This window comes from Hippoglossus stenolepis, chromosome 17, assembly GCF_022539355.2.
Source record: "Hippoglossus stenolepis isolate QCI-W04-F060 chromosome 17, HSTE1.2, whole genome shotgun sequence".
Classification (NCBI taxonomy): Eukaryota; Metazoa; Chordata; class Actinopteri; order Pleuronectiformes; family Pleuronectidae; genus Hippoglossus; species Hippoglossus stenolepis.
In genome coordinates this window covers 12,100,658-12,120,391 of record NC_061499.1, presented here as the reverse complement: position 1 = coordinate 12,120,391, position 19,734 = coordinate 12,100,658, and the positions used below count along the sequence as shown (strand labels likewise).

At 41.7% G+C, this 19,734-nt stretch overlaps 1 protein-coding gene across 1 annotated transcript in view; it reads right to left on the bottom strand.

Annotated features, from left to right (window-relative positions):
• rapgef5a (Rap guanine nucleotide exchange factor (GEF) 5a) overlaps positions 1–19,734 on the bottom strand; it is a 46,002-nt gene that overhangs the window by 8,119 nt on the left and 18,149 nt on the right. Inside the window, exons 7-17 of the mRNA XM_035183332.2 lie at positions 19,533–19,581; positions 19,322–19,395; positions 15,934–16,119; positions 8,668–8,813; positions 7,629–7,729; positions 4,234–4,312; positions 3,995–4,139; positions 1,293–1,384; positions 1,156–1,186; positions 955–1,033; positions 618–767 (exon numbers count right to left, since the gene is read on the bottom strand). Of these exons, the coding sequence (XP_035039223.1) occupies positions 618–767; positions 955–1,033; positions 1,156–1,186; positions 1,293–1,384; positions 3,995–4,139; positions 4,234–4,312; positions 7,629–7,729; positions 8,668–8,813; positions 15,934–16,119; positions 19,322–19,395; positions 19,533–19,581 (1,132 nt within the window). The remainder of the gene's footprint in view (positions 1–617; positions 768–954; positions 1,034–1,155; positions 1,187–1,292; positions 1,385–3,994; positions 4,140–4,233; positions 4,313–7,628; positions 7,730–8,667; positions 8,814–15,933; positions 16,120–19,321; positions 19,396–19,532; positions 19,582–19,734) is intronic.

Sequence of the window (19,734 nt, the reverse complement as noted above, 5' to 3'; positions counted from 1 at the left end):
CATCTGTCCGCACACAGGACTTACAAACATCTGCCACTGAACTCAAAACCACCTCTGTGGTAGTTCCTTCTACAGTAGGTGTCTCCTGGAACCCACTTTGCCATTATGACACATACACGAGTACATGCATCTGTATATTGATTCAGCAGTAAAAGCTGAACACAGTTTATTTGGGTAGAGAAGCAGAGAAGTCTTAAAAGTTCACTAAGTAAAAAAATTGTTAACAGCAGAAATAGCTAATGTTAGCCTAAAGTCATTGATAACCTGTTGTAATAGTTAAAAGCATGGATAAGTCGTTAATAGTGATACTGAAGTAGCCAAAAGTGATGCAAACTTTACCAAATTGACCAAACACTAAATTTTCAATAGTATTAAAAATAGTGTGACAATATTGACTTCAATGTAATTGCTAATGTAAAGGCAACGATGAGTTTATAATCCTTTAAAAAGAACATATTTGGTACACGAAGGTGGTCTCAATGAGGGACTACTTCAGACAAACAAGGGAAGGAACGGATGTAGATACAAATGTAATTTTAAAGGGAATTTAATATTTGTGTTGACTGTGTTGTGCGTGCATTACTTTCATGTGTTTGTGTCGGTATGTAAATGTGTACCTCCGGTTTGTGAAACCACTGCGAGCACCATCTCTTCTTCTGCTCTGTCCATCTTCTGACCAATGATCCTCAGCAGCTCATGGGCCTCCAGTGACGGGTGCGTGTGGACACTCAGGTAGGAGTCAGCGCTCACGTACACGCAACAAATGACTGAAGAACACAAGTATTTACAGAGAGAAGCTTGAGCTGATGTTTGTCATGTAGACAAGCAGACAAACTGAACTCCCTCTGCTGAGGCAATTTGCATGTGCACATGGAAATGAAAACCCGCAGGCGTTCCTTATGCATGTTTGTGTATTGTCCTGGACAGTGTGTTGTGTAAGGTGTGTGTACTCACCCTCTCTGGTGTCTGTCTGTGGACTTCTGAGGTGCAAACTGTTTTCCTTCAAACTCAGCTGCTGATACATTTGTTTACTCTGACAGGGAGAGAACAGCAGAATGAGTTTATACGTCACTGAATATTTTTGATTCACTGACAGCAGCTGTATCAGTGCCTACACAGCGCTAATTTATGTTTTATGCTTCTCAAAGGCCTTACCTTTTGGTTGGGAGGACAGTCATCCACAGTGCTACAAGAAGCAAGTCATACAGTGAGGACCGGTGAGGATAGGCATGGGGGGAAAAATAGAGAACAAAAATCCTTGTGTAGATATATATATATATATATTCACTTACTGTCTCCGACGCAGGAGCTTCTGGAACTCCTTCAGATCTTTCTCCAGTGTAGGGAACTCATACACGTCTTCTAAAACACACCTGTACAGAGTCTGACAGAAGGGGAGAAAATAAATCCAAGATTCATAACAGTACACCCACAATCTCATTTCTCATTTTACAGTTAACACTTGTTAACTGTAAAATATTTGTTTGGTGTATGAGAGTGGGTGGCACCCGACCACAGAAATATCCTTTGAATGCGTCAGACTTTGTTTTCTAGCTGCTCTCAGACTTTGGCTCAACTTTTCACCACATACAGACACGCCAACCATCACACTGCACTGGCTCCATATCAAACACTTATGACTTGCGGCTGGTAACAAAAAACTACACACATTCGAAGGAAGAGAACAAATGTCTTAAGATATCAGAAGTATGATAAGAGGCAGCATGTAGTGCCTTTACAAGATGTGCAGTGGAAGATGAAATCCTCAGACATCTCAAAACCAAAGCAAATAGGACATCTATATGGATACATACCACTGGAGGGCCTTATGATGTCAAAACATTGTTCGGGCCGCTTAACAAACTTTGGGGGTATTTCCAATTGTCCATCGATAAGGGACGCAAACAAGATTTTTTATAGGGGGTGAAGCAACTCCAACACTTCCAGTGGTATTGATGAGCCAAAAGTTAAAATTCAGACACTGAAAATGCTACTTTCCATGATTTTTATTTATGAATAACAATGTCAAAGAGGACATGGAGGCCATTTAGAATATAAAAATAACACACAAATCATTGAATTGTTCATGTCCATATTGTATAAAAACATTGACAGAGAGGGGTGGAAAAGAAATGTGTGAACCCTTTGGCTAATCAACAAAAGCTTATTAAAGCTACGTTGAATAACCTTTGAGTTGTATGAAGCAGGGTTTTGAAGTATATTATCAAAGAGTTTAAATATTCTCCAGTCCACATTTAGAAAAAACTGTCAATAAGTGGGGCTGAATTACTTTGGTGGCCAGTTAGCCTTTATGCGCAGGAGTCAATCATATGTAAATCCTAGTGTTTGGTTGCAGGGAACATGGTGTCCATAGGGGAAGACACCCCCCCCCCATCAGACTACTGCACCCAGCCCAGTCAGAGCTGCTGTGGACTGACCTCCAGACAACCGTTCACTCCAGACATCTTGAATATGTTTGAGCTGAGGCAGATCAATACGAAGAATTCCTCTTGAACTTTGTGCAGGTCTGATCCACAGCTACTGGACGAGTTTGTTTGAGGTTATTGCTGCTGAAGGATTTCCAGCAGTTATTAAAGCCAAGGGTTCACCAGTGCTGTGCATGTTTAACGGCTGTTTTCAATAAAGATATGAACAATTGCATTTGCATGTTTATGAGTTAAAGCACATTGTGTTTGTCTGAAAAATCAGATAACGTTTTATGACCACTTAATGCATTCTGTCTCGCCACTGTGTGGTATGATGTACCACTGAGGTTAGGAACATGTTCTGAACCAACAAAATAACACAGCGTGGCATTAACATTCCAGTGTATGCAGCTCACTGAATACCATCAGGTGTAAATTATGCTGCGTAGGTAGACCACATTAAAAAACAGACAGATTCTGTACACACACACACACACACACACACACACACACACACACACACACACACACACACACACACACACACACACACACACACACACACACACACACACACACACACACACACACACACAAACACTTGCATTCATTTCATGGAGACTTACTCTAACTTTAACCTGAACCTGACCTTAACTTAATTTTAAAACATGTCTTCAATTTAAAATGTTATAATTTACATTAAAGGGGCTGTATTTTTCTCCCCACAAGGAAGACAATGTGTCCCTGTAAACAGGTTTATGTGCCCACAACAGGAGTAATACCTGGACCCAACACGCACACACATGCACGCTCGTATGCACACGCACGCACACACACACACCAACCTGATTATCATTGTCATTGACCCACCGTAGCCTCCCATCCCAACTCCCCTCTCGTTCCTCTGTTACTAGGCAACTATCACCTGGGTTACGCTCTCCATATGAGATTATACCCATGCCAACCCTCGCACTTTGGTTTCCATGGCAACCCGGCACAGAGCAATCGAGCCTTCAGGTTACAGAGGGACAAGTGATTGGTGAGTGTATGATGTTGGAAAGTGTGGAGACGTGCGCATGTGTGATCATGATGTCTGTGTGTGTGTGTGTGAGACGGCTGTCAAATCTGTTGGGGCCGACGATGTATCTGCTTTATTTTCGCTATGTTTTAACATTATTTGTTTCCTATTAGATACTCTGTACTATTTATAAAACATATGATTACACTCCATCGTTTCTCAGATGTGACATTGTACTTTTTTCTCTTCATGAGTTTGTTCCTTAGTCAGAGGGAGGAGGTAAAAACATCACCAATTTTCCCCTGCAGGCTGAAATGCTGTGGAAATGTAGCTAACAAGAGAATCAGGGAGGAATCACACACTAAGCTGGAAGCCAAGATGCCCTATGGTGCAGAACTTTAGGGAGCACAACGCTGTTTCAGAACAAAAGAAGAGACTTCTGATTTTACTTTGTGACAACAGAGGATCATACTCATTAAATCTTTGAAATACAAGACACAGAGGTGAAAAAAAAAATCTAACGTGATGATGAAGACAAGCGGTTCCATACCTTCATAAAGCTCCTGACGTGCTCCTCATCCTTGAGGAAGTCCTTGTAAAGCCTGCTCCAATGGGACACCAGCTGCAGTACCTTACGTTTCCTAAAGAGAGCGTCCTTGCCCTCCTCCTGACCCCTGCAGCGGGCGCTGCTATAGGTAAGCGTGGTCAAGGAGGTAACATACGTTAGTGTGGAGGCTGAACGGATGTGAGTAGGAGAATGTTTGTGCACGTGTTTGCCAATAAGGATATTGTCCCAGAAGAGCCTGACAGAGGTCACTGGTGGACATGAACACCAGGTAGGTCAACAGGAAGTCATCCAGCAACAATTCTGTAACACATGAAACACACCATCAGTTACTTAATACGCCTCAACACATAAAGCACAAAGTGGTCCAAGAGAAATTCTTCTTCTTTGTAGATATAAGATGAAAAAGTCACATTAAAGCGTTTTTTAGCTCGGATTTGAACTGATGAATGAACAGAATCCACTTAATAAATAAATACACTTTAACCTTGTAAAGGCTTTGTAGCTGGAACAATCAGTTTTATACATGATAGATAAAATGAGTGAAATGTGAAGAGGGTCCCTCGTACTGAGGAACTCAAGGTAGATCATCACCTGACTGTCTCTCCTTACAGCACTTTAGCCTCTTTCCGGTCACTGTTTTGGTTTTACTGCACAACTTTACTGATTTGAATGACTCTCGACACATTCGTAGCATAATGTTTTTTGGCGGTAGTAAGCAGCAGGTTTCACTGAAAAAGACCAACAACTTGTTTTACAGGACATGCCCAGCACCAAACCGCAGACAGAGTTAGAGTCTAGCTAAAAGTGCTGTTCGATTTTGGAAAAAAAACTGATTTTCTTGCTCAGAATTAAGATCACAATTCTCTCCCGTAATCAGAGGGCGTTTCTTCTGGATTCAGAGGCTAGATTCTAGGGAGGAAGTTGGAGCGCCTGAAACAGCCCATCATTTAAATGCAGCAGAATCGTGGTCAATTACAAATGAGATCAGATATTCATGCAAGTAATTGTGCAGCCCTTCTAGCTGGTGAGCTGAATGCAGACGTTGCATTGTGTGTGTTGGAGGTATTAACAGGCAGCTGTTTGCCGACAAGTTCACCAGAACAAAAGCAAGATATTATATAATATTTAGAGTCGTCGGAGTCTTAGTTTGGTGTCGTGGAAGTTAAAGGTTGCTTACTGTCAAATCCAAATATCCCCTCATAGTCCTGATAAAGTGTTAAGATGTTAAATGTTACTAACATATATTTTTTCCCCAAATATTAAGTTGACTGGTTATTTCTTGTTTTATGTTATAGAAAAATAGTGAGTAGGGGTTTTTCAGAAACTATGAAAAACTAAAGCAAACATTTTCATCCCTAAGAGATGGAGGCTCATGTTCCAAATAATAAATTCACAGTAGAGAAAGTTAATGACCAAGTGGGATATGCTCTGTGTGTGTCTGTGTGTGAGCATGTGTGACTCAGCAGGTGTTCAATGGGTAAGAACCGAATATAAACTGGCCTCGTGGCAGATGGGTAATGAGCCATTGTTGGTGGTGTGAGGGAGCTGTGATGCGTGTGCGTGTGCGTGTGTGTGTGTGTAGTGTCAAACTCTTTCCCTGGCAAAATGTGTGACCCAAATATGGCTCTGTCAGGCAGAGAGCAAAGAAATCAATTATAGAAGACTGAGTAGAGGCTGTGGCATTAATATTTGAATGAGTCTCTTCTTTTTAGAAATAAAAATACAACTTTTCTCAAGAAATATTTCCAGGCAGGTCTGACTGAACTCATCACTTCTAGCAAAACACTAGGGACTATCCTGTCTTTCCTGAGCCCCCCCCCCTCTAGTCTGTGGCTACAGAGCCCTTTCTTGACTAGTCCTTTCCCTGCTTTCCAATTCCCTCTGTCACTATTTCACCCCCTCTCCGTCTTTCAGTACAACCCTGTTTTTCATCTTCTTCTCCTTCTTCTCAGTGGATACATTCCCCCCCACTAGTACTCTCCTGCTTTAATCCTCTCTCAGCTCCCTGTGATGATAAATATCAATTTTCATCCTCAACATATGCCCTCTACATTTGCCCGCTGGCACACACAAAGTCAAACACATACACTCATAAACACAGCGACACTCTCTCACACACACGCGCACACACACACACGCACAGCACCCTGATGAATTACTCATTCAGTTCTGACCTTGGGGAGTTTATCTTTTGTGAGAGAGAAAGGGAAAAAGAGAGAAAATGTGTCTATGTTTGTGTGTGTGTCTGTGTGTGTGTGTGTGTGTTGAACTAATCGCAGTAATCTGCTGCTGTGGTTTTTTTTTTTGGTTGTGCGTGTCTATGTGTTTTTTGTGTACATGGCGTGGGGTGGTTGCGGTAATCGCTCTCTCTCTGTGGAAGCGTGTTCGTGCCTGTTCAACATGCTGCACAGCTAAGCCCACTAAAACGGCACACTGATGCTCAATACCCCCCCAGAGGGCCTACACATACACACATGCACACACACACCCCCTCATGCTTATTCAGTGCACACAGATCGAAAAAATAGAGACACAAATGCAGTCGATCGTGTACATACAGTCTTAAGTGGCATCTTTGCTTCTGTATCTCCCTCCAAAACAAAAATAAACCTAAACTAAGCTAAGAAAAGTAAATTTTTTCTCTTCAGTGAAGAATTATCAGGCGTTCTTTCCTCCACAAAGACCATCTCAGTTCTCTCTCTCTCTCTCTCTCTCTCTCTCTCTCTCTCTCCTACATCCATCCCTCCCTCTTTCTCTGCTTCCTGCATTTCAGTGAGATGGCTCCCTGTGGGCTGCTGGGAACTGGTGGTGCTGAGGAGTCAATACATAAAGACGCCTTATCTTAACTCAGTGCAAACAAGCAACAGCAGTGTGTAAGAAAATGCCAACTGAGACCCTGAATTCTTTTGACCCGTAGAGAAATGATTGTCTTCCATAGCTATATTTTAAGACAAAAAGCACATACGGCCATCAGTGTATTATAAGATAAGTGGTAAAAAGCTGTGGTTGGTGTCTTAACCTGGAAATGGGGCATCTCCTGCTTCTCTCTGCTGATGGCAGACTGAATAACTATGGGATTCGAACATGGGCAAGATATACAAATGTCAGATTTTTTCTCCCTTTCAAAATTTTATAGTTTCATTTTCAACATTTTACACAGCCTACTGAAATGGTGTGCAGCAGTAATGTCTTCCGTCCCCTAAGGGAATCTTTTCACAAACTCATTAAAGTATTTAACCTCTTGCATGTTCCTCATATTTACTGGCAATAACATGGAGGAGTGGTTGCACGCATGCACCTGGAAGTGGTGCGAGGGCTGACTGACTCATGCAGCCACACAGACAGACACACAGACACATACACACAAGACTGAGAAAGGTAACCGCTGGGCTGTGTTGCAACTTGAAAATAATTCCCTGGAATGACAGGAAGGTGTGGTGCTTAGTTTTAAGTACACCTTCTGTCCAACAGCACAGAGCTGCTTTTATATAACAAGCTGATAGACCTTCATTTTATGTAAATTCTCATCACTCTTTCTTTTTACGGACATGCATTCCCATTGTGTGCATAGATGCCTGTCTGTGAAACATGTTTATGTTTGTGTTTCCAAACTTACCGCTCTCTCTGCTCTCTGACACCCCTCTTTGGTCATCCAACCGCAGGTCACTTAGTATATGCTCCAAGATTTTGAGTGGCGTTCCCGAAACCACCACATACCTGTAAGAGTCGCCAAAGCTTTCGTCAGCAGAGCCTGAAAACCAAGCGCGACCACTTCCATCCCTCCATCCTCCCTCCCCGTCTTCCTCCTTGTTCTCTCCCACATCGTCTTCATCAATGAAGCGGAAATGGGGAACATCAAATGTGCAGATTTCGGAAACGCTAGCATTTTCATCCCCATTATCATAATCGTCCTCATCCTCTTCATCATCTATGTCCTCCTCTGCTTCTGCGAGTGCAGCCAGCTCAGTGGTCATCTTCATATCGGAACCATTCCAAAGGATGAGCCCTCTTTTAAGCTTTGCATACCCAGGGTGGGTTCTCTCTCTCGGGGTAACCGCTCTCACTGTTTGAGCTATGAGCTCCGACAGTAGTGCACTGAGGGAACTGATTGCTACCAATGATGCTGAGACACACACACACACACACACACTTAACCTGCCTGTCACCGACACTCCCTGCATTGTGCCTGAGGTCTTGGCACATTCTGACTTAAATACACAAAAAACAAAACACAAAATGTTCTTACACACGCACACACACACGTGAACCTAGACTCTACACACATACACTGATTTATTGAAGGAAGTAAACCAGTCTTGGTGTCATCTCTGTTTCTCTTTCAACTGAAAACAAAAAAGCCATTCTTTTCACACTCTGAGGCAGAAGCGAAAGAATACATTATCTTAGTGTCACACACACACACACACACACACACACACACACACACACACACACACACACACACACACACACACACACACACACACACACACACACACACACACACACACACACACACACACACACACACACACACACATATGTATGTGTAGTTCGTGGTTGAAAAAAGAAAAGAGAGGAAGTAGCACTATGATTATGTCTTTGTTGCTACAGTTGGTTGGCAAAGATCTCATTATATAGTAGGAGGAACTGACCTCTTGTCGCAATCCTCCTCCCTGGAACCGCCCCCTGACAACGTGGGTGAGGGCCGGTCCGATGGAGACGTCACTGTAGATGTCACTCTTCGCAACACCAACACGTCCCGACCTCGCTCCTTCAGACACACTCGTCCCAGTGCTTCCTGAGACAAAAAAAGAGAGGAAACAAAATCAGAAAACAGCAAGGATAGCTTAACCGGGCCAATATCATAGGCGTCCAATAAGTAAGAAATTACTGCACAGAAAGTTTGTTGTTATTTACAAACTGTCATCATATTTTTGACCACTAGAGAGCACTGAAAAGTTTGTTTTACAAATGGAAACTGTCTTGCGCAATACATCTCGTTCATGACACTCTGTAATGGACAGTTAAATGTTTTTTATGTAATGTTCTTATTTACGAAAACCAATTCTTTGCTAATATATCATCATTACATTAAAAAATTTTTTTTATAAAAGATAACTTTATCAGTCTCACAAATCCAGTATCCAGTACTTTGGGCTCAAGTGTCCAGATCTTTTCACTTAAGATTTAATTGTTTCTCCCAGACACACTGCAGGTAAATGCAGTGCACACACCCTCACATAGATCCATGCATTCACAAAGAGAGGAAAGTATAGCATTTCCTGCTTTTGAAAGAAAGTATTGTATGATAGTATATAAGAATAGGGACAAATGAGAATGTGGCCTGACACTTGAAAATTATCTCTTGCTCCAAAAATTTACAGTAACTTGATCTGTGACTCTGGCACACACCAACACACCCACACAGACAAACACACACACACACACACACACACACACACACATTTGCAGTGACAGAATACCGTGAACAGAGCTCCAGATGGACAGAGGAGAACAATAAGAAACAGCCCGAGGAAAGGATCGAAAGATGAGAAGAGAGAAGGAGATCAAAGACGGAGGAGGAGAGCAGGGGGAGAGATAAAGAAGCAACGTCTCTCCTCCAGCTGCTCGCTGCGGTCTCGGTCACAGCCGGACTGATTGAGCAGCAATCACTGACACAGAGAGCTCTCTGTACAGGGCTTTCTTTCTATCACACCATATGTCCTTAATATACACAGACACATCATGTAGAACCACTCCATACAGTGGTATTTTTGATATATAGCAATATTTTGATGCCACAGTTACATAATATCGCAGTGGCGAGGCTTGAAACTCTTGATAAGGGTGCAAAGGTTCATACAAACAGCCAACGGTCTACTAATCAATAACTGATCAGAACATCTGGAATCTGAATTTCTTCTGGAGACATTGTGGAGCCTGAACACGGAGCACCAGTAATGCAGTCAGAGATGCCTTCATAACTCACAAAAACCCATGTCAATAGACTGTAGACACACTAACACACTGTCTCTCTGTCTTTGTGATGGACTGATGAAAGGAGGCGTTTGAACCTGAGAGACAAGAGGTAGGATCAGACTTGGGTCAGACACACCAATATGCCCTAAGTGCACCGAGTGTGTGTGTGCCATTCATTCTATTGTAGTATGATACAGCTGTCACCAGATCCTTTCTCTCAGATGGACTTGTGTGTTGCTTTCTATAGTAATGAGGGCCAATTGTGGTTCAATACCATCACTGTGAGGACATTTTGGCTGGTCCTCACAAATGGGTTCTTTAAGGGTTAAGACTTGATTTTAGGGTTAGTGTTAGAATTAGGTTAGGGTTAAGCATTTAGGATTGTAGGTGTTGGGTGGTGCGTAGACTGTAAAGACTAATGTGTGAACAAAAAAAGTTTGTTTCCTGTTAGCCGAGCCTCTGACTTAGCTGAGCCCTCGAAGAAACAAAACTTTTGTGTTCACACAGTAGTAGCAGCACAATATCTTTTTAACTCTTTCTCTCTATACAGCATCTACAGCTCACTGGAGCTTCTCATGGATTTGATATTTAAATACCTCATTTTGTCATGTTACATAAATTTCTCATTTCTGCTATTAACCGTCATTAACTTGTACAACCATATACTAACACTACCCTGCTGTGGACAATCTTTGATGTTCATTATGTAACATGCTGACATTAAATGCTCTCTACGATTACACCAACACAAAGATGTGCACAGCTGATAAACAAGGCAGTGACAGCTGATGTCAAGAGTTCTGACACCGCATGCCATTAAATACATTTTGGGCTGGTACCCGCACCACACCCAGTGATCCCAGATGTGTCGTCGAGATAACAAGTTTGGTGGAGGGGTGGTCTGAAGGGGGACATGCCGTTAAAACACATCATGCAGGGTTCAAATACAAACCAGGATGTTTGATCACAACTCTGCACTCTTTATCTCTGCACAACTTCCCTGTCTCTCTACACCAATTCTCTCTACAAAACTATCTCATAAAGGAAAATTGTCCCAGAAATGCAGTGAAAAAAGAAAAAGAGTGAGATTACGTAACTGATATAACCACTGTAAAAACAAAGTAGAGTAAAATGATGTGTTGTGTTCCAGAGAAAGTGGCAAACTGTTGATCTTTCTGATACCAGAGTCATTATCTGTATATGGATGCCAAGAAAAACAAGTGAGCCCACATACACATGCAGATCAAAAGGCCTCAGGAAAATGTACCACAACAAAACTCACAACACTGTCACGTAATGGATATGTCACTATACTACTTGCATACACATTCACACGTACACATTATCTCGAAGATTTAAAAAGAAAAGTGCAAACAGAAGTTCCCAAGAACAACATTAATTTAGCCTGAGAAAGAATGCAAGCAACGAGAAGGAAAAATATACAAAGTGCGCACTTGAACACTGAGGAGAGGAGGGGTTCAGATAGTTATGCAACACAGAAAAGGAGTAAGAGAGAGCAGGAACAGAAAGGCCAGCGACCATGACGGAGAGTGGGAGACGTGTGGGAAAAGAAGTGACTGAGAAAGAAATAGAAAGATGTTTGAATGCAACTGTTATAGATATTTTATCCAAACTATAAAACAATTAAAAATGCTAATGGGAGGATTTCTGAGGGTCATTAAACATGTCTATGGGAAAGAACCTTGCAAGAAAAAAAAACAAGATCAAGATAATTTAAGATGTTCTTACTTATAATATGGATTTGATATAAAGAAGAAAACAAGTACATGGAGTTGGCAATTATGTTATACACAGGAATTATTTTCTATATCAACAAAAATCAAAACTATAATGCCACTCAATAGAGTGTATACCTTTCCAAGGTCATATAGTCCCCTTATGAAACCACATTTAAAGTCACCAGATCTGGATTTTTATTTCGATAACATCATCAGGTGCAGCTTTATTGCTTCTGTGCAAGCAGGTGGAAGAAGAGGAGGGAGATTGGCAGGTGTACAAAAAACAAATTAACAAAAATACTGAAAATACCCTTTTCTCTATCGTGCAGATGTTAGATTGTGGTATAATTGAAAACAACCATCAGTCACTTTCATCGACAGGGTGCATTAGAGGATATGATAGAAGTTTAAAAAGGAAATGATATGAAATGATTCTTTCAGGTCTATGAGCTTGAAAATATGCTGCCAGTCTTCTCTAAGTGGAAAGTAGGGAGCACATGTTGATCTATGAAGGAGCAAATGAGAAAACTGCATGAAAAGGGATGACTCAGCACAGTCACTTGTTCTCAGTAAACAGGTGCGTCAGTCTCTTTCCTTCCATTCCTCCCCATCCCTTCCTTCAATTCAACCATCTGTACTTCCCCCCCCCGACTCTCCACCCTTCCCTCCTCACTGTCTCCTTGCTACAAACTCGCTCCTTCCTCTTTTCATCGCATTCGAGCCAAGTCCCTCTGTCTTTGAATGTTCAGATTTTATGCTCCACAGGTTTTTATTTTGGAACAGAAAGCAGAGGACGTGCACTATTGTGTGCCCCTCACAGGGTCATAAACTGCACACACACACACGCCAAACGCTAAAGTTACAAATTATGCTCTCTGTGTGTTATTAAACATTATTAAAACCAGTTACCGGCTTTAGCGTAGCTGATCAGTGGATAGATGTATGCTGCTTACTTAAAAGCATTGTGTTTTCATATTCTTATCCACAATTTCCAGCAATGGGGCCCAGAGCTATCACAACACTGATATGGCTTTGTCACTTTCAGCACAGACACCAACACACACACACATTCAGGAACAGGCAGGGAACAGAGAGTGCTTCCTTTTAGGCTTTCCATGAGGCCCACCTTTCCTCTTAACAACATGGGATGTGTGTGTGTGTGTGTGTGTGTGTGTGTGTGTGTGTGTGTGTGTGTGTGTGTGTGTGTGTGTGTGTGTGTGTGTGTGTGTGTGTGTGTGTGTGTGTGTGTGTGTGTGTCAGAGAGACAGATTGAGTGAATGACAGATGAAGATAAAGAATGAACTACTGATCTTGTAAGAGGCTGAATATATGCTGACTTCTATGCTTCTGAAGTCTTTCATTTTGTGTGCGTGTGTGCATGTCATCGCACATGCTGTGACCTTGTATAATCCCTTGAGCAGGTTGACCTCTTGTAAACTCATATGGCTGAAAAACAAATACGAGTCTGTAGCAACTAGGAGACAGAGATTCACCCAAAGCACATTTGAGTATCACTATGGAAACAGCCACCATTGGTTTGTTAGAGCTCGTCTGTCATGGGAGAAAAAGGAAACTAAAACAAACATCACCATGACGACCCAGTAAAACGAGTGGTCTCTGAAGTGATTCAAGCTTGTTACTTAATTTTGGTTTTGTGACACATTCTGCAGCCTGAGATAAAACAACCATCACACCTATGTTGCTGAAAAAGAGTCTTTTCTTGGAAATGATTATAGATCAGCATGTGCTTCCTACGATCCAGAAAAGAGTAAGAGGATCTTTTCCATCCCATAGACCTGAAAGAATCATTTGATTCATTTCCTTTCACACTTCTAGCCTCTGATGCACCCTGTCGATAAAAGTGTTGCTTGATAGAACATAATATCATTTTTTTAAGTTATACCACAATGTAACATCAGTAAGATAGAGATTTAGACATTATTTTTTTGGGGTTAGGGTTGGTAATTTGTTTCTGAACAATTTGTATCTTATTTGTTGAAGAAGTGTGTGTGGCCCTGAACTGTAATAAACACAACCAATCATTTCATTTAGACCGAATGAAATGATTGGCTGGCACACGTCTCTGCCACTAACCGACCCGCCTGCCTGCGCGCACCCTGCCCGTTCTCTATCTGCGCATGACCTCCTTACAAGTCCTTACAAGTCTAAGAGACATACAGTGGCTGAAGCAGAGACAAAAGCCAGAAGTTGTCTGGCGAGCGAGTCACGGTTAAGTCGGCTTCTAGAAGTTGTCGGACAGTACACATTCATGCGCTTTGGGGGCGTAGCTTTGACAAGAGGGGGTGGGATGAATCGTTACGTATTGTCAGAGTGTAGCTTGCTCTTGCTAGCTTTTTTCGAGGATTACGACCACTAGCTTTAATGTCCATCTGCCAGTAGCGGTTAATGTTAATTACCTTTTTTATTTTATTAATATTATCATAAACTAGCAATATACATCTTTTTCCTCTCGTTCCTCTGAAATCATTCCCATAATAAGTTTTGAATGTCACTGTTATGCATATTTCTTGTTTCATATTAGTATATGGAGCCGCACATATAAAAAACTTTTTCAAGCAGACTTTTGGATTCTGTCTACCTTAAGCAGAAATGATTATTAGACGACAAACTGACTCATGCATGACCTTATGAACCTTTAAATAACATGGGCATTTCAATATTATCCTTTAAACATCAATTGATCCACATTGTTCCCAATTTTCCCTTAAAAGTCTGAGTAGATCTCAAGTTAAATAAAAACAAAAAAAAGTAATTTTTGTCAGATTGCGAGAGGATTCTTTGAAAATATGTGATTTCTACATAAAAACAAAGCCTACAGAAATTCTTGTGTGAGATTTCACACAACTTTCCCTGCAAACCAGCCTTGGCTTTGTATTTGAAATGTCTTGAAATTTCTGATATTTACTCACTAACGATAATGATTTAGCAGTGAATAGAAACGTAAGTTCGTAAAGTTAAGAAACTTTTAAATAAAAATATTATATTCATACTCAGTTCTCATGTAACTTAAGTTAGTTTAAGATGGCAAAATTATGCCTTATGATATTTAAGTCAAGCTAAATCGGGGTGAATTGCCTTATAATTAAAAGAATCTGTATAGTGTGTAGGTAGGAGTGTAGTTGAACCCTCTCTTTACTTTAACACTATTGTTACATATATCACTAATACTCTTATTATCTTATGAAGGTAGAAGCACTTTGTAAAAATCTCCCAGGCTGAGCTTCAGACAAACTCACTGAGCGGATGAGTTGTGCGGTAGATTTCACAAACACATGCATTGTAATGTCGGCTGAAATCAGACTGCATCTGCTTCATTTCCTGCCCTCAGGTGTACTGTAGAGCACAATTACACAGTATAATGCTTCGCTAACACCCCGCTCATTACGTGCACACACTGACTCAGCCCGCCACAGTGCCCACACACACACACACACACACACACACACACACACACACACACACACACACACACACACACACACACACACACACACACACACACACACACACACACACACACACACACACACACACACACACACACACACACACACACAGGATCCCACACATGATTAGAAGCTCTTCCCAGCAAACTCACACACACAAGTGAACATAGTTACACACACAACACCTGACAGACCGTTAAAAGACCAGGGGATTACATTGCGCTAAGCCATTATTAACGGCCACATTAGATGAGCAAGAGAACTGGTGGTTGTTAAATCTAAAGTCCTTTAAATTAAGTAGAGATCTGCATGTCTGGAACAATAACTACTGTGTGGGTGCATGTAAGTGCACAGATGTGTCCTCATATACTGTAGATGTAGATGAAAGTGAGCAGAAATGCTGTAAAAGTGTGTACCTGTGTGAGTCTTTCAGATTGACAGCAACACAAATCACGATGGCCCTGATGAGGATTTACTCTCAAGATCCCCTCCAGAGCCCAATTTCTGAGTAACTCAGACCTGAAGTGGGTGCGCGCTTAAAAGTGATGACAATAATGACGGCAGCCACCACATGATGACGTCCATTACTCTCTACTCACACTAACCATGTAGCCACAACTGGCCTCTGCAGATTACATGGTGGGAGACCAACAAGTTCACGGGACATCATCATCTGTCACATCACTTTAGTATGACATTTGAAGATATGTGCATCATCACACTCTCTACTCACGGCCTGGTTCCTGTCGGGCAGCCGGTAGTTGTGGTTCTGCAGCAGCCGACAGCCATCCTTGGCCAGACGCTGAACGGCCTCCAGCCCGAGCCGACTGGTCAGCTCCTCGCGGCCGCACACAGTCCCCATACCTCCGCTGCCGCTGCCACTGCTGCCACCGTCCCGCAATGCACACACCCCGCCCAGCTGGAACACAGGAGGCATGAAGACATATCTCAACCCACAGTCCCAAGACATGGTGGAAACACTCAGTGTCTGCTTGTAGAATGGAGGTCCAGAGAGTTCAATGTTTTTGTCCCAGGGAGAACAAAACCGCTGTGGGCATAATTCAAAAGCGTGCAATGACAAGTTTTCAATTTTCTCTTTATGTCCATGTGACGAGAATGAGGATAAATCCTGAGTCTATCTTGTTCTCTCTCTAATCATTCTTTGTCTCTTATTCTTTCTATCCATTATGGTCTGTAATTCCCTTCATCTGTTGCATTTGTCTCCTTGTCTTAGTCCGACTGCTCTGTGTCAGAGGATCTGGCAGAGAAAGAGGGAGTGTATGTGATTAGTAGTATAAGTGGGCGGGAGTGTGTGTCTGTGTGGGAAGGGTGTGTGCGCCTGTCTCCTCCCCTCTGTAGACAGGACTTCGAAATGTGTTCACCGTCCTCGTAGCCCAAATGAACTTGATTCAAGTGTCAAATTAAAAGAGAAGCACACAGACAAAGAGAAAGTCCGAAAATCAGCAACAGACAGAATATATTTCATTAAAAAAGTTGCTGAACTGGAGAAACTAATTGCCCCGTCTGTCCTTGGAGAGACTTGACAACAGAAAGCATGGCTGTCTGTGTGTGTGTGCGCTCGTATGATGGTTATCACTGTTGGTGGTAGCCTGGTCTGTTTATTTTCCTTGGAAGAGAGAGAGAGAGAGAGAGGTGGGTATTTCATTTGAAGACTGTGAGCTCAACTATCCCATGGAGGGTAACACACACACACACACACACACACACACACACACACACACACACACACACACACACACACACACACACACACACACACACACACACACACACACACACACACACACACACACACACACACACGATGGAATATACTCCCACGCTTAATTTTGTCCCCCCAATGACAGCTCTTATCTGGTCGAATAGCCATGAACACACAGACGTTATATCAGAGCCATGGTCCAATGTCCCTTGCTGCTTCCTGTTAACCTGTTCTCAGCTTCCTGTCTAAGACGCAGGACACACAGAAGATAAACCTGTCTGCGGGCTGCGTGTTTGTATTGTGTTGCTGTCGCCGTCTATCTCCTTCTCTGTCCCAGGGCATCCTTATTTTGTTCTCTGTTCCAATGTATTTGAGATCTATGACAAGCGGGAACTTTCAATGGGTTGAAGAATAACTGAAACTAAACTACTCTGTGCATCAACAAAGGAAATAAGTCTTGGATTTCTTTGGGGTGTGGTTTATCAGGCTGCTTCTTGATATATATAAAACAAACCGAGCTTCATGTTACCGTCACAATCTGTAATGGTTCTCAAACCCCTCACAAGGACTGCATGATGAACCCTACGACCAATGTGCACCCAGTCCAGCTGTGGTGCCTTCATGAGCGAAGCATCTCACTCACAGGTCACGTGTTGTTCTTTTGATCGCCTGGCCGATTAGAGCCTTCTAAAGACATATCAGTAATAGCGTTCATGTTTGCCGTTATGAAAAACATTGCCGAAAAGTTGTGTATTTGTGTTTACAATTGACCAAGACGGTCTTAGCTTGTTACATCAGTCTCCTAAATTCTGTCTCCTCCTGCTCTCTGTGATCACAGATAGTGTGTTTTGATGGAGTCATATTCACAATATAACTATCCACCATTTTCTTTGTTTTGCTGACAGACAACAAAACAAGTATGACACATTTATAGCCTATAATGTTAATGAGCAGTCATTGTAAAGCTGCTTTGCTGTGATAAAATTCAACATTTTACTTTATCATGATAAAGTAAAAGAAAAGGTTAGGGGGAACTGACACCAGCTGTGCATTGAGATCTGTACCAACATTTAAAACAATTGTAAAGAAAGACGCAATGAAAAGTTGTCCTATTACAGTGTAGCCACAAAGCATCTGTTACCACATCTAAATCAGCATGTTTTCAATATGTTTGCAGCTTGTAAAACATAAAACAAATGTCAATGACACTACTCTACACCACATGATGTGGTTGAACAACAGACGCCCCACTTCTGAATCACAATTGAGCGGAATCCAGTGGACATGCAGCGTAAAGGGGGTCACAGAATAATCACTAAGGTTTGCTAAGAAAAATGTTAAATGTTTTTTTATAATTTTTTGATTTTCGTGTACAAAAATGGGAGTTTTGTCACTTCAGACCACTACAATTATTTAACAACTTCAATATGAGAGAGGAAAGCGACTCAAATGCAGTCTGTGACGAGAAGTCACAAGATCCCATTTCTTTGTATTAAAGGGTCACAAACCAAAAACTAGAACCACTTATCCCCAGTGCCGTAAGTATAATTAGGTTTTAAAGTTGCTCTTTTTTCTGCTCTCTTCCTCCCTCCCCATCTCTCTGGTGTAATCAGAGAGTGAATAATTGATGGTGAAAAAGAGGTTTCCACTGTACAAAGATGGCACCAGAAAGTAAGCAGGCGTCTGCACTCTGTTCTGACCCGGTTTTCAGCTACCTCACTGAGGGGCGCACGCACACACAAATACATAACATTCAGATTATTCAATTAGTGATATTCACAATAACAGCATGGGTTCACTTGCAGAGATTGAAGTAAAAAGCATCAGATCACATGATCAAAAATAATTTTTCAATCTAAATACTATTTAGGACATTTCTGTAGTCCTATAGGATGCAGAGATAACTGGAAAAATTCTTTTTTTAAAATATGCTTTATGTTATTTTCTGAATTCTTTGCAACTTCTTGATGATTTCACTTTGCTCAACATTATATGTTAGGGAATTCTTTTCTGATAAATATAAGCATTAGATTGTCTCTCCAGCTCTACTATATCGCTAAATCTTGGTAAATGATATAACTCAGCTTTTAATCGATAACTTACAAAAGTGAATCGTATGGAAACACCCTCACAAGTAATATCACATGTACACACACCACAGGCAAAAACAATTCCCTGCTACACTGTACACAGTAATAACAACCACTATGTATGTGTTTCAGCAGAACTTAACAGGTGTACCACACCTCTACCACTGTAGTTTTTATTTATGGGATATAAAGAGGGGCTGTGCATCAGCTCCAGACTATACTAAATTATTATCTCCACAGTGTTACACCAAAACTATAATCTTTATGTGTATGAACAGTAGGTTTGTGTGTGTGTGTGTGTGTATTACCGGGCTGCTCTCCTCACTGGGTGTGCGAGGCTCCTGTTGGTTCGTCTCTGTCGTCTCAGAGTCCTGCTCTGATACTGTGATCATAAAGAGTTTCACGTTAGACTGACAGGTCTTCACTCTCATTAGCTAACATTGTCTTTGTCCCTCCATGTTCTCACAATGCATGGGGGGGGGGAAAACACACGCACACACACACTAAATGCATACTTACAAGCTTTGCGAGTCTTTCGAGCGAGAGCGGCCGCCAACTCACTTTGTACCTATTGGAGAAAAAGCAGGAGACAAACGTTTATATATAAAGTAAATATGATAAAGTAAAACATCCAGTCTTCCTGCAGCCACCTTGGTACCATCTCGAGTATTTAAGCATTAGCAGGTTTGTTTCAGATTCTCAGATTCACATGCAAACACTG